The 14,859-nt window shown below is 37.6% G+C and overlaps 1 protein-coding gene across 2 annotated transcripts; it reads right to left on the bottom strand.

Moving 5' to 3' along the window:
* Positions 1 to 209: 209 nt before the first annotated feature.
* ZNF148 (zinc finger protein 148) lies at positions 210 to 13,724 on the bottom strand (the record flags this gene model as incomplete). Of its 2 annotated transcripts, XM_084265050.1 has the most annotated exons (6): positions 210 to 1,802; positions 2,174 to 2,292; positions 8,116 to 8,199; positions 8,874 to 8,997; positions 12,049 to 12,174; positions 13,383 to 13,724. In XM_084265050.1, the coding sequence occupies 6 exons, from the start codon at positions 13,710 to 13,712 to the stop codon at positions 210 to 212; spliced, it is 2,376 nt and encodes a 791-aa protein (XP_084121176.1). The 2 variants fall into 2 exon arrangements, with proteins under 2 accessions (XP_084121176.1, XP_084121175.1); XM_084265049.1 differs by lacking the exon at positions 12,049 to 12,174 and having other exon boundaries at positions 13,383 to 13,712.
* Between the last annotated feature and the right edge of the window lie 1,135 nt (positions 13,725 to 14,859).

The following is a 14,859-nucleotide window of genomic DNA, read 5'->3' as shown; positions in this document are numbered from 1 at the left end:
CGAAAAGAAAAAACAAACAAAAAAAAACAACAGGAAAAAAAAAAAAAAAACAAAGAAAAAAGAAAGAAGCAGTTATTGGTCTTGCTAGTATCAGCTTACTTTTGTTTTAACATAGCGCTCTTAAAAGCTGTACAGAACTCCATCTTATACAGAGCAACCCCCTTTCGACAAATGTGTTCTAAAGTGCCAGTATTATTTACAAAGGTTTCTTAGCCAAAAGTCTGGCCCGTTGTGGCATCAGGTGAAGAAGTCATCCCAGCTCTGCTGTCATTTACATTCACCAAGGGAAATTCTGGGAAATCAGCACTTGTCCCTGGTCCCCGAAGGTTCACCTGTCCATTGGCAGTGCTAAACTGAGATGATATTCCAGCTCTTGCCCCATGGTACTGAGCTCTAAAGGGCTGCTCAAAGGAGCTAATTTGATACGCTTGATGAACAGGCTGTGCCTCTGCTTTCTTCTGAGAAGTTACTTGATCCAAGAAGTCCTGTGTAGAGGAGGAAGAAGAATGATTTGCCTCATCACCTGAAAAGGGAAAAGGGTGCTGCGAATCACCAACCATTAGTCCAAAATGAGACTTGTCTGGAGTGGTTCTTAACGGAGAGTTCATTCCCGACCGAAAGCTATTGACAGGTATAGACGTGTAGACCTTCTCCATGGAAGGAAATGCTGGCTGGGTTGTAAGAGTCTGGTTATCAGTCACAAAATTAAGGCTCGGGTTGTTCAAATAGGCATCATTTTGGCTAGTTCTGTCCAAAGCTTGCTGTAAAAACTTTGAATATTCCTGTAACATACTAGCTTTATCTGACGAGGAAGCTTGAGAGCTTGTTCCAACTGTCTCAGATTGGGTGACCTCAGATACTTCAGATGAATTGATTGATATACTGGAGGTCACCTCAGTGTCAGCCACACTGAAAGATATTTCATGTTGTCCATTAGCCTTGTGTGAATAATGATCTAACAGAGTTTGCAGTACCTCATCCGGAATGACATTTTTGTCATGGTTACCTTTAATTTCAACATTCAGTGCCTGTGTGTCTAGTATTGAGGCTGTAGAAGTTTCATCAATGACACTGGCCACAGCTGCCTGTGTTACCGAAGGTTGAGATGCTATGGTGCTTACATTCAAGGCATATTCTCTACTGTTATTACTAGCTGCTTGTAGATACCTCTTTTTCTTTAAAAACTGCATTGCATCATCGTAATTAGTGCTGCTGTGTACAGGTTTACTGGGCCCTTCCTGTAATGTGTCAACTTGATCGATGTCAGCATTACCTTCAGAGTCCAGTAAACTTTGCTTGTCCACAAGATCAAAGGCATACTTTGAGACCTTGTTGTCTTCATACGTGGACAACGGTGAAATGGTTTGACTCTGCTCAAGTGGCTGTTTCAGGCTCCTCTTGCTGTTAACTTTCTTGAGGACGAGCTTGGGTGGGTGTATTTCTCCAGAATTTGCTTCCTCCAAGTGCGACCCGCTGACCGAAGAATGTGGCATCTCCACAGCGTATTCTGCTACCATGTACTCATCTTTTACTTTAGTACTAGACGAGTACAAAGGCAAATAGTCATTTTTGTCTTTCTTCTGCTCCGATTTATCCGAACCTTCCTTATCCATAGATTTTGTCTTCTCCGTTTTCTGCCTCTTCTTCTTTGGCAAGGAGCTGTCTTTCATCGGCGTAGAGAATCCAGAATCTTCCTCTGATGGCAGGAAGCCAACTTTGGTGGCACTTCTGTTGGGTTTCTTGTCACGGTTCTCATGGCACATACGTTTATGTTTCAGCACGCGATCGGTCCTGGAGAAATACTGCAAAACATTTTTAGCATTATTATGGAAAAGTGAAAACATTAGCAGAAAGAAACCTTTCACTTCAACAAATTTACCTGACAACTCACTCACTTCACTAACTTCTAACGAAGGGTCGAACAACAGCATGTAAAATCAAGAGTGGATGGTTGCGACTGCTCTACCTGTGCACCAAGACTGCCCATCTTAGCAGGAAAAAAACATGCTTTACACACTGTACATGTAAAAACATGCACAGTGTACATGTAAAAACATGCTTTATACGTTGTACAGACACTACAACACCTGCAGAAAGTCTTTATCTCGATTACTTGGGAATTGGCTGGGTTTGGGGGTTTTAATTGTGAAAGATTTCACTGGGGTCATCTTACCTGCAAACAATATTCACACTGGTAAGGCTTCTCTCCACTGTGAGTCCTTTTGTGCCTTTCCATGTGATACTTCTGAATAAACCTCATACCACACTCATCACAACGAAATGGCTTCTCACCTGATAAAAAACACGCAGCAATAGTAATTATCTAAAAGAAAATAAATCCATTTTCTTCCATGCAATTACCAGGTCAAATACTACATTCTCTACTGGAGGTAATAGAGACAAGGACTTAGTCTGTTGCTGTTGAAGAATAACATACATGGGGCTTGCTCACATCGCTGTTTTCCCAGAATTCAGTAGCTGATGCTTAACAATTATTGTAAGCTTTTACACTAAAAACCTTTAAAACTAGATTCTCCCCACCTCTTTCTAATGCAGGTGCAGATATCTGTCTTAAACCTAACAAGTGAAGAAATAAAACATAGTTTTCCTAAACTGCTGCCAAATAATTTCTGTTTAGGGCAGAAGATTGTATAAAAATACCTCAGTTCTCTTACAAAATCATTTAACTCAAACTCATCCCTTCCAGGAGAGAATTGGGCATTTCTCCAAGCTTTAACTTAAAATTCTAGTAGGGTACTCTGTATTTTCCATATTTATTATTTAAATCTGTATTTGTAACTACTCTGAAAAAAAATCTAAATTTTTTCTGGAACCAAAATTTATTTGTTTCATTTTTAATATAATTAACTTAAAATATTTTATTTTTAAAATTAAGCTGAAAACAAGAATTTTCTGTAGCTGAACTGACATTGTCTAACTCGCAGTTTTTTCTGTTTAGCTGCTCTTTTTTTTTTTTTTTTTACTTTCATTAAGTATTTGTTCAGACAGTATCCACTGCCCTGAGTTCATCTTCAGTTCTCCTCTTAGTTCTCCTCACAAAGTAGCCCTGCAATGATTCTTTCAGACTATCTAGTAATTCTGTATTTCTTCCCACTTTTGCCTTGCAACTTCCCTCTGATATTTTTATTTTCTAGGTTTCTCTGACAGAACCTAAAAACTCCAAGTGCACTGAAAAGTTAGGTTGGCTTTTTCACTGTTATTTCCTAGAACTCCCCCTGAACAACAGTAATTTTTTCCCTTAATATTCACTGTGAAAAGTTCTGAACTGACCCAGAGATCAGGGATTGTCTTGGCAGCATCTGCCAACAACCTGTTCATTCTGGATACTGTACTGTTGCTGTTTTTTGGGATATAAACCTTTTGCTTCCACAAATATGCAGACTATTTCTATTTCTATGAGGTGGTTATATTATTTTAAAATATTTTATTAACTAATTTTATTACAAATAAGCAATAATTAAAATGTTAATTGATTTTACTATTTAAAATGCTGTTAGAGTGCTTGTTTTCCATTTAGAAAAAAGATATTGAGCCACATCCTTCTACAAATGGAAACAGCACTACCTTTAAACAAGATGCCAGTGTGTATAGAAACCAGAACGGAAAATACCTGTATCAGCCACACATTTGCTCCTAGCCAGATCACTAACAGAATTTCAACCTTCTTCATTCCAAGCAATTTCTAAGTCTCTCTCTTTGTAAGCCTATGCCCTATTTCCAATTATTAATTCTTACATCTCAATGTGGCTTCTCAGCCAATCCCCTTCTCGGGTGAAATTATTCCAATTTATTCTCTTCTAAGCCAATTTATGTCCTCTCCTAAAATCTCTCCCCTTCCATCAGTTCTTTTAATGCAAGCTCACTATCTCAGCATCCTAACTCTTCTTTGACATTTAGTCAGACTAACTTTTACCAGTTCTTGCTGATTAATAATCACCATAAAATTTTGCTTTTTTTCAGCACCCTTTATGAATTATAATGCTTATCACATCATCCTCCTAAGTACTTAACTTCTAAATTCCATTTCTGAATCAAATTCCCATCTCTGTCTTCACTTTTGAAGAAGATGAGCAAAGAGGTTCAGGTCTCCTTCTAGTGTAATACACGGGAACCCTTCCATTCCCAAAGACAAATCCATTGTAATGGAGTTATAATCCTCATTATTTACTGTTTTCTTTCCCTTTGCTCCACTATTCTACTTTGTGTTTCTTTTAAGTTGCCCCTTTGAACGTCTCTGCTTACACTGTCTGGATGTTTGCTTTTACATCTGAAAGGTTTTTAGAGAATGGAGATGCTCTTTGGGATGGCAACTATCCTGAGCCTTACAGGAGCCAAACCCAGTCAGAGAAGCAAGAGAACTCAGTCCTGTTCTAGCTCTGAAGAGCCCTCTGAGGGGCTACCTCACTATCCCAGGAAGGCTCGAACGCAGAATGCTTCACTGATGCACTTACCTTACACCTTACACCATTTCTGTAAGTGAATGGTCAGCGAGTTCCTTAACATTTGCCTACTTGAGCTGGCTATTTACTGGTAGAAAACTCTCCCAGCTACCTATTCCCTTTTCAAGGGTGAAATAGGGCCAAACAGGGCTTCTGAGCTTTTTTCATGTAGGGTGTTATCACCACTGGCTATCCTGGAGACTCTGAGACTATATATGAAGGCATTTCTGGCCATGCCTCAACAGGAAGAATAGTCTGGGGACACTGCCCTTGAATCACTCAGTACAACTCACAAAATAATATTTTCCAGTAGAATGTTCTGGAAGTAAAATTAAGAAACACTTTGTGAAACTGATGCCATACTTAAATCTTGCTTTAATCTTCGTAAGGAAGATAATATTAGAAAGATTAAAAATTAATATGAAGATATGCTTCCTATAATAATTTCTTCCTAGCAGAAGCCTGGAACTTCAGCTGCCTTCTGAAATTCAGTTGTACTTTTCAAACAGGATCTATCACAAATGTTGGAGATCATTAAAATAACCTTTTGCTAATGTAGGGAGAATCCAGGACACATATTTATTTCTGTAATGTCTTATTGAGTAGGAAAGAATCAGATGCAGGAGAAAAATAATTATTAAAATTTTTTTAAAAGCAAAGTTTAAAAATACAATACAATAAAATAATTATATGCATTATTTAGGAAAACAGCCCATGCTTTGTGTCTATGTTGGAAATCTATTAAAACTGAGCAACAGAACTATTTATAAAGTGTAGTACAAAAACTATGCATATGAAGGCTTCAACAATTATAAACCCTCAGGCATTTTAAAATCTAAACAGACAAAATACAAATTATAAAATAACAAAGAAGGCAATAAAAAAGCAGCATGACTAAATAACATGCTTGAATTGTTAGCCCCAGAGTTGGTTTATTTTTTTTTAGAAAGGCAATCTTGTTTTTTGAGTTTACAAGGGAAAGCAGGGTGGGTTACGGGATTAGGACGAGTGGGGAAGGCATATAGAGACATCGCTAAGCAAAAAGCAAGAAGAGATCTTTGAAAAAGATCTTTGAAAAAGACATTCAGCATCTTTGTGAGCCTACTAAACTCAAAATATGAAAACAGTTGTGTACCAGTGACTGTTCCCTCTCTTACAAGTGAAATGGCCATTTTCTCTATCCTCAGTGACAAGTTTAGCAGCGGGGTTCTAGCACTGCTGCCCTGTTCTACACATGATCATTTCTAGTAAGTGAATTTGGTATTAATGCAATGTCTGCTTTTAGATGCAACTATTTAATTATTTACACAGAATAAGGATGTTCACTGATAGCTTCCTAACTCCCTCATAACATTTCATTTGAAGGAGTGGTTCAGAGAACAGAATTCAGATCACAGCGGAACTCGCTGGAGCACCTGCAAATTCAGGATCCGTAACAGGCATAAAATGGGGCTTCTGAGTGTTACCACTGTCTTCAAGTAGCTTAAAATAAACTGGAAAAATTGATAAACATCTTTTAAAGGGTATGAAACATCCTGTTCTTCATCGGTGTTTTCAACACTATATAAAAGCTGGTGCTGAAAGCAGTCATTCAGAGCAATAAAAATGCAAAATACAATGAAAAAATACTGAGGAATAAGAAATATTTCTGTATGGAGTGTGAACACTACCAAAGAGAGCTTTCCTTTACTTCTATCAGCAAAACACAAACTCACTGCTGACCACCTGGTGAGAGAAGCAAGCTGAAAATTCAGCTTTTCTGGGTGGGTTCAGTTACAGAGTCCTGAACAACAGGTAACGCTACACAACCAGCTAAGGCCCAGTACTGGAGAGCGTCCTATAGAAGTGAAGGCACAGGCAGGTATGTAGAACATCAAGGAGCTACACTATAACTGGGCCAAGCCAAAAATTAAGATGTAGCTAAAAACTTGCTAACTAAAGGGACTTCAAAAAAAGATTTTTCCAGTCCTGGAAACTGGGTTTTACAAGTTTTCTCCTAACCATCTACGAGTTGGCACCTAGGAAAACACTTGTAATTCAACAATTTAAACTCAATCACCATATTAAACTGAGAAACCACCAAGCTGCACCTCAGGATGCTGAGGAAAGGAGGAAAACAGTTATCTAAAAAAGGTCAGATAACAAGATGGTTAATTTGTTAAATGGCAGCTTCTCCTCTGCTAAACAAAGATTAGTATGTGTAAGAGCTGAAAAAAACCCCCTGCAATACCCACCACCACCAGACCCACCCTCCAAAGCTTACAACCAGCACAGAATTCTCATTACAGCCAGAAGCTGAATTAAAAAAGGTAATTAAATCCACTTATAAAATATTTGCAGCCAAGTGTTATATTTCCCAGGCTCTCATTTTCAAAGCTGAGTACAAGGAATAATCCTCATTAAAAAAAAAAAATCTTCAGAAAAATGTGCAGACTGAACTTAAATTTTTGCCACCTTTTTTTTTTTGGGGGGGGGGGAAGGAGGAGCAGTGAGGGGGTGAACCGATAGATGGAAGACATTGAATGAGCATTCTTTTCAAGAATAATATCTACACAAAGTGAAGGCAGCATGGTTCACCAATTCAGAGCCAGAGGAAAGACTAGGAGCAGAACAAAGACAGCGGACAGAAGAATGGAGGACTCTTCTGTGGCTGACTGGCTGAAGGAAACCTACTTAGTCTGGACTCATGGCAACCTAGGATACAAAAATCCCATAGACAACAGGGCATTTGTGCATGTAGCTCCCTGTACACCGCTCTGAAAATGCGTTTTGAGGAGGTTTTTTTCTCCCTCTCAACTCTTACACATGCACACACTGCACTGCGTGTTAGTAGCTTTCATATCCATTTAAATAACGCTACAGCCAAGAAACACTGCGCACATTCACCAGCTCTGCTTTTCTGAAAAAAAGAGGCTGAGAAACTGGCATCTAGTCCAAAGGGACCATATTACAAAATATTTAAAGAGGGATTGAAAGGCCATGCACCAAAATGCCAAAAACCCAATGAAGCCAAACCTGTTAAAGAATGTGGTTTTGTGCGGTGCAAGAAGATTAAAAAATAAACATGTAGAAACTTCAACTCTCTTTGGCTTAAAACCGTGGTCCTTATTTGACCTATATTGTGTATTTTTAAACTAAGGCTCTTATTTTTAGAACAGTTCTGAATTAAACCTTTAACAACAAATAAAAAGAAGTGAAAAGTAAAGCTGATACTAATACCTTTGGGGTTCGGCATTTTGGCCATTTTAGACCTGGCACATTCCCATCAAATTCCAAAATAAAGAAAGAAATCTAGTGAAATGTAATTTGGAAGTCCCCCTTGTCTGAATTAACTTGATACAACAAAAGACAGAACTGCCTAACAAACCTTGACTTCTATGAATGAGCAAACTTCAGGATTTGCTACTCTGGGGTTATTTATAGAATGCTACTTTCAGATTTGCTTACTAGAGTTTATGCTAACTTTACAGCCAAAGAAAAGTGGAGCAAGTTGAAAGTACAAAACTAACTTATTTTTAAAAGTTTTATAACATCTGTGAAGTTCAAACAAACTGCAACAGGGACTTAGACTGCATACTTCTTATCAGAAACCTTGCCTGAGTGGGGAAACAGTTTTTAAGCACGCCAGTAAAGATACTCAAGGCACTATACTCACCAGTATGAATCTTCTCATGCCTCTGTAGCAGGTACTTCTGTATGAAACGCATGTCGCACTGACTGCACTGAAATGGTTTTTCACCTTGAACAATATAATTCCACATCCATAAGTTAATAACTACACACTGTTGTTTCTGATAACTACTTTTGAGGAATATTAAAATGTCTATTAAAAAAAACCAGCATCTGAGCGAATTCCAAAAATACTCTAATACCAAAAAAACCCCGTTATCCTTACTAAGTATATGAACTGCAGAATTCTTTCCATGATCCTACGAGTCACATTAAGACTAGCACGGAAGAGTGATCTGAAATGGCTGTAATTTCCTCATGAACAAGATCAATCACGATGCTGGCATAAGACTGCATTCAGGATATGGGCAAGCTATTATAATGGTAAGTACCTTTTTCAGTTCTCCGAACCAGAGAGATACCTCATCAGGCAAATAAGCAGCCGGAGCACATTTTACAAAGGGGTCAATTTTGGCACTTAGGCTACAAGTCAACCCATTACTTTCTGATAAAGAAAGAAAAGAAACCTCGTAAACAGTTAGGTCTTCAGTTTATTAAACATATGTTGATTTCTTTTTTTCCCCCTGGTATTCTTTTGACACTTTGGTGCATGGAGTCTCTAAGCTTAGATGCCAAGTTAGCTACACTCTTAAAACTGAAATTCGCATAGAGCTGAAAACATTTTTAACATAAGTAAATAACTCTTTATATAGTAGAAAAGACAAATTTGAAGTCAAGCAGTACCTGTATGAATGAAGACATGTCTCTGTAAATGGTAGTTGGTTCTAAAGGCAGCATTGCAATGCTCACAAACATGAGATTTGTGGGTTTTCAGACCAAATGATCCATCCTCATTTATTGTAAGGATCTATTTTAAAAAGAGTAAAATTTGTTCTCACACTACCCTCTAAAGATGTCTTATTAACTACAGAAAAAAAAAAAAGCCATTAATTTTTTCGATGCAGAAAATTTAAATACTTCAGGTAAAACATTGCTAATTTCTACAAAGCTATGTGTTAGGCTTTTAGTATACATTCCCAATTGCAGTCCGATCCAACTTGTGTCTTGTTGTGTATTAAGAGATATTTCAACAGGACAGAGACAAAAGCAGCTGATGGAAAATCAGCTTAGAGCTCCTCTATTCACAGCTCAGTCACTTTATATGCTACTGTTTACTTTGTCCGTCTGTTGGAAAGGATGCAAAGTAACCAAACCACCTCTGGGCACTGAACCACAGATAATCGTATTTAAAAGCAAAAGTGAAAAGTTATATTCTTATTTTTTTCCATTCACAATCGTTAATGTTTGCTAAAAAGCATTAAAACTTATCCAGGATAGGCATACACATTATCTATAGCTACATAATACCAATAGCCTCGGAGGCAAAATTATGCTTTAAAAGCCAAAACCCCAAAGCCAAGCAACCAAGAAAACAGTATTATTCTTCTCCCCTTTCAAGATTTTCACTCAACAAAATATTGCTGACTTAATGTACATAGTAGAAAATCTCTTTGCCAAATTCAACTTGCCACAACTCAATTGCTTTGCTGTCAAAGCTGCTATTTTCATATAAAGTTGAAAAAAAAAGCTTAAATGAAAAAACCTGCACCACATCTACCTTATTCAATAAAGCGCATCGCAGGTTTACTCTAATTTGTCAAAAAGAAAGAAAACAACCCCCAAGCTCTCTACTAATCTCTGGCAAGAGAATAAGAAAACCAGTAATCAAATTACATTTCCAAAAGTCTTACTTAACTGGAAATATAACTATAAAGAAGAGCTTAAGCAACCTTAAGTAAAGCAGTTTAGTCCCTTGTTATTATCAAAAAATGAAAGTCTGCTGGGGAAACACAGCTGTAATCTGATTAGCTACGATGTTTAGGTTTTATGATAATGACAGTGATGAGAAAGTCAATAACTGAAATAGTACCTCTACAATAGTAGCAAATACTGTAGGATCTACTTAAGCAACTTTTAATTCTGCTGCATCACAACTCAGCAAAAGTTAAAGCCTTGAGCTAACGAATTCTTGTGCATTCACTCTGAAGGACAAGCACATTCATACGTTTGTAAGGTTGGGATGGTACAGCTCCACTAAGTCACAGATACAGACAATTCTAAAAACTCTGTTCTGTAACAACATAGAGCTAATGGAACACTGACTGGCTATTTAAAAGAAATTTAAACACACATTATGAAGCGTTTTTCATATAGTAGATTGAAAATTTAAAATAATTCTGCGGAAAATGCATTTAATTTCATGGTTATCCTAAACCTGGGCTCTTCTACTGCATACATTCATCATACTACCACTTAAAGAAAGAAAGGTAACTTTGACAGTGCCATTTTCCTAATGAAAGCAACAGAGAAGCATGTGCGAGCGGGTGTATGCCTGTGTGTCCGTGTGCGTGTGTGCGCATGCGTGTGCACGTGGGTTTGCGTGCCTGGAAGAGGGAAAAGGAGACAGGATTCATAAAAGCTGTCAGCTTTTTATCTGCATGGTGACTACATAAAATAAAATTGAAAGAATGTTAATTGACTTCCATTTGTAAAAGTCCCAGCTGTGGTTTGGAGGGAAAAATCAATCCCATTACTCTGGGAATACTAACTTGACCTGCAGTAGGCTCTCACCTATGTCAGCCCTTCAGCTTCTTTCTGACTTTCTACTCTGACAAATTTGAAAAAAAAGGAGAGAGAGACTGAAGAAGAACCTGTTTAATGATTGTCCTGATCATTCTTCAATTTTTTTGTCATCTCAAAAGACTAACACTGACGGATTGGGAGATAAAAAGGAAGCATGCAAGTAGAGGTCTGTAGAAAGAGGGACACATCCCTCTCCTACCTTGCCATGTTTCCATGGAAGTGATCTGTGGAGGTACTCAACCTAGATCTCCTTTTTCTACCAGAAATAAGTATCTTGATGCACAGGGTTTGGAACTTGCATCCACACCTGTTCTGAAACAATTCTGCAACTTTCCAAGGTGCAACCTAATTTGACAGTGCTTTAAGGAAGACTGAGAGGTCCTGCTCCCAGGACAACAAAAAGGAGGTTTTGGAGTTTTTCTTTGTGTTAGGGTAGGTCTCCCTTCAATGTATACACAGTCTGGGTTGATTTCAGAGTAGGCTGATTTTAATGCTGCTGTGCGATCACATATATAACTGACTTTTGCCTATCAGAGCAGCCTGTATATATTCTATTTTAAGTCTGAAGATTAATATTGATTTGGGGAAGTACTAGAAGATATAACACTGCTACCTCATGAGGTGATATGATTCTGGTTTTATCTGAAGTGCTTCTCAATAGCAGAAAATTGTTTTCAGACATACAGGGATACATACTCTTCATGAATGGATCTACAAAACAAATTTTGAAGTAACAAACCAGCAGCTATGGTAAGAATCTTTTGATATAAATAAATACATATATGAAGATGATTATGACCACAGGAATATTCCCTACTGGAAAATTATTTTTTTTAATGTATTAGTAAGCTTTTTAGAATTTTCAAAACTACCATTTTAGATTTCTTTTTAAAAACTTTTCATTACTATGCATGAAGCATATAAAATTATCAGGCTCACAGAAAAGCACAACTATTATTAGATAGATACAGAGCAATGATTTATAAATTGTCTACAAAGCTACTGACTCATAATTTAAAAAAAATATTTGGAGAGAGAACTGCCTGGAGAGACAGATGTTAAAATATGTCAAGGGTTCATGTTGCTAAAAAGAGTTCAAAGAAAAACACTGTTATATCAGGTTTTGATTTGGGTCTCTGGTGAACCTCAGAACTGCATCTTTACTGAGCAAACAAACAATTTCCAGCCTAACTACTTCAAATGCTAATGAAATTAGTCATAGTCAACCAAATCTTCAGGTTCTTTTAATCCTGGTTTTGCCAAATCAATGTCTTACTTTTGCTGGTGAACGCTGTTTTCTTTTCTTCTTTTTCTGCAAATCTACTGGCTCTCGTATTTGTTTTTTGTCTCGTTTCTGTTGTTCAGATGCATCAGTAAAGGTAATTTCTTGCTTTACACTGATCTGTTAAGATACCAAGTGCCAGTTTCAGGTAAGGTTCTCACTACAGAAAAGCAATTTTTCAATTTTAGAAGATGACAAACTGCTGAAACAGAAAACGTTTTTCTAAGGGAATTATCTTGTGGCTTCATTCTTTCAGAAATTTAAGTGAAAGGAATAATAAGTTTCTCAAATAAAAAGGGCATCATTAATTTGCACAGTGACATTTTGATGTATCCTTTCATTCATCTCCCAAAGTCTTTTTTCCTTCTGACCTGTGGTGATTTTGAGATCAGTTCCTGTATTAAAATCACTTCCATCTGTAAAACCATTCAGTTTTTCACACCTATTTTACTTTAGTCCGTGTGTTGACAATGCAAGATTTAACGGAATAGTTTATTATATATTTAAGACAGAAATATTTTTTGAGAAAACAAGAATTGTGCTCCTGAAGTTTTTCTCCAAAAAATAATCTAATGTAAACTTTAATAGACCATGATACTCTTGCATTTTTTCTAACTCCTGAATCACCTGATCTACAGCTAACAGAGTAGTGTTTTAACAATGCTGCCTCTTTCTAAGGATTATTCTTTGTATAGAAGGCTATCTACTTTTAAAGTCCTGGTGATCATCCTTTATGTTGGAAGGGTAACAGTGGTGATGTGCTGCGTTACAGATAGATGCTCTGTTTTCAAAAAGGAAGTCATCTCTATTCTCTGTGGGAAAGCTGAGGGATACCTTCTATGAGATTCTGAGGAGGGGCATATTTATGGTCATGTATGAAGTGTCACAGTCCAACCTGCAGTGTGAATGCAATTGCTAAGCGTCCACATACTCTGAAAACATACAAGATGCTTCCTATAGCAAAAGAAACTAAATAGTACTATGAAAAGCATAAACAGTATGCACCTTTTAATAACGCTATTTATTCTGGTTTGTAGTTACCCTTGAACATTAAATATATTTAAAAGAGCACATTTTAACGCATTAATTCTATGGTAACAGCCTGCTTATAAAATATTTATAAAACAGATACTTAAAGATTATACTTAATTGGCAAAATTTATCCACAGCCAGAGGCAAGTGACATTTTCATAAATAGCAACCATTCATAAATATTTTGATAATCAAAATCCAAACAAGCAATTACTAGATTCTTGCCAGAGTAGGATTAGACTACCAGATCAAGCTTCCTAGTAATTTCTCCAATATTTCACAAAGAAATTGCTTACAGGGACATTAACAGCATACTGCAGCCCTTGAGGAAGTCTATCTTGCGTATCCATGTCATCATCATTTTTTACCGTCTCCTCATGGACCATGAGTTCATCATGTGAAATCATCTCTTGCTGCCGGAGTTCACTTTCCTGTAACACTTCGTCTGCTGCAAGAATTTCTTGGTGGGCCATAGTCCGATCTTGAAGCACTGCCTCTTGCCGTTCTCCCGATACTCCAGACTGGTCAGATACTGCACCCATCCCTACCATAGCCCTGGATGACTGCATCTGGTCTATGCCACCACATTTAAGAAATAATCCTCCCAGCTTGTCTTCAATGTTCATTCTTAAGTGCAATAACCTACAAAGAAAGTTTTGATAGTAAACATCTACAATTGGTGCTCCCGCTTAACATTTTACTTAAAAACATTTTGTGAGAACTCAGTCAGTCCTCCAGCACACACACACACACACACACATGCACTCCTCAAACTGACCTCCAAATAATAGCAAAAAGCTGAATAGCTTGGTTCTACATTCAAAGCTTCTCCTTTCACACACATGCACGTGTACACAATTGAACACTTTCAAATAAAAAAACGTTGCAAACCAAAGTGCCTTCTAATTACCAGCAAAATTCTGGTAATTAAGTGATAGTTAATTCCTCCTTCTCATTCCTTAGAAAACAGGGGTTTTGCTGTGTGCCCTTTTTACTCTGTCCTCTTTTTCCATTTTGACTGTCTTTTACAAATGCCTCTTTCATATTGGTCCTGTTCTCCCTCCTTCCTTGTCCTTTAAGTGCCCTTTCACCGCTGCTACCCCGGGGCATACTGTAGATGCTGGAACATCTTAACATCCACGTGTGAGAGAAAACTGGGCTGCATGAAAATAAGTGTGGCCAGCAGATAGAGGAATGAAGAAAGGCTGAGAGTTGGAGTTGTTCAGCCTGGAGAAGAGAAGACTCCAGGGAGAACTTACTACAGCCTTCCAGTACCCAAACCAGGCTTAAAGGAAAGATTGGGGACAAACTTTTTAGCAGGGCCTGTGGCATTAGGACAAGGGGTAATGGTTTTAAAGTTAAAGACGGTAGATTTAGAACAGATATAAGGAAGACATTCTTTTATGATGAGGTTGGTGAAACACTGGACCAGGTTACCCAGAGAGGTGACAGATGTCCAGTCCCTGGAAACATTCAAGGTCAGGTTGGACAGAGCTCTGAACAATCTGACCTAGCTGAAGATGTCCCTGCTCGCTGCAGGGGGTTGGACTAGATGGCTTTTAAAAGGCCCCTTCCCACCCAAACCATGTTAGGATTCTATGAAAACACAACTTTCTGGCTAAAGGGATATGTCAAATAAAGAGTATAAAGAGGTCAAATCTGTTTATAAAAAACGCTTTCACTTTCACACCCACTAAGCAGGAGCATTACTCAGGAAACATGAATTCTGGTCATGCAGAGCAATATCATTACATTGACTGATGGTACACAGAC

Source organism: Gallinula chloropus (assembly GCF_964237585.1).
Source record: "Gallinula chloropus genome assembly, chromosome: 5".
Classification (NCBI taxonomy): domain Eukaryota; kingdom Metazoa; phylum Chordata; class Aves; order Gruiformes; family Rallidae; genus Gallinula; species Gallinula chloropus.
The sequence above is the reverse complement of the archived record's forward strand: the minus strand, read 5'-3'. Positions and strand labels throughout refer to the sequence as shown.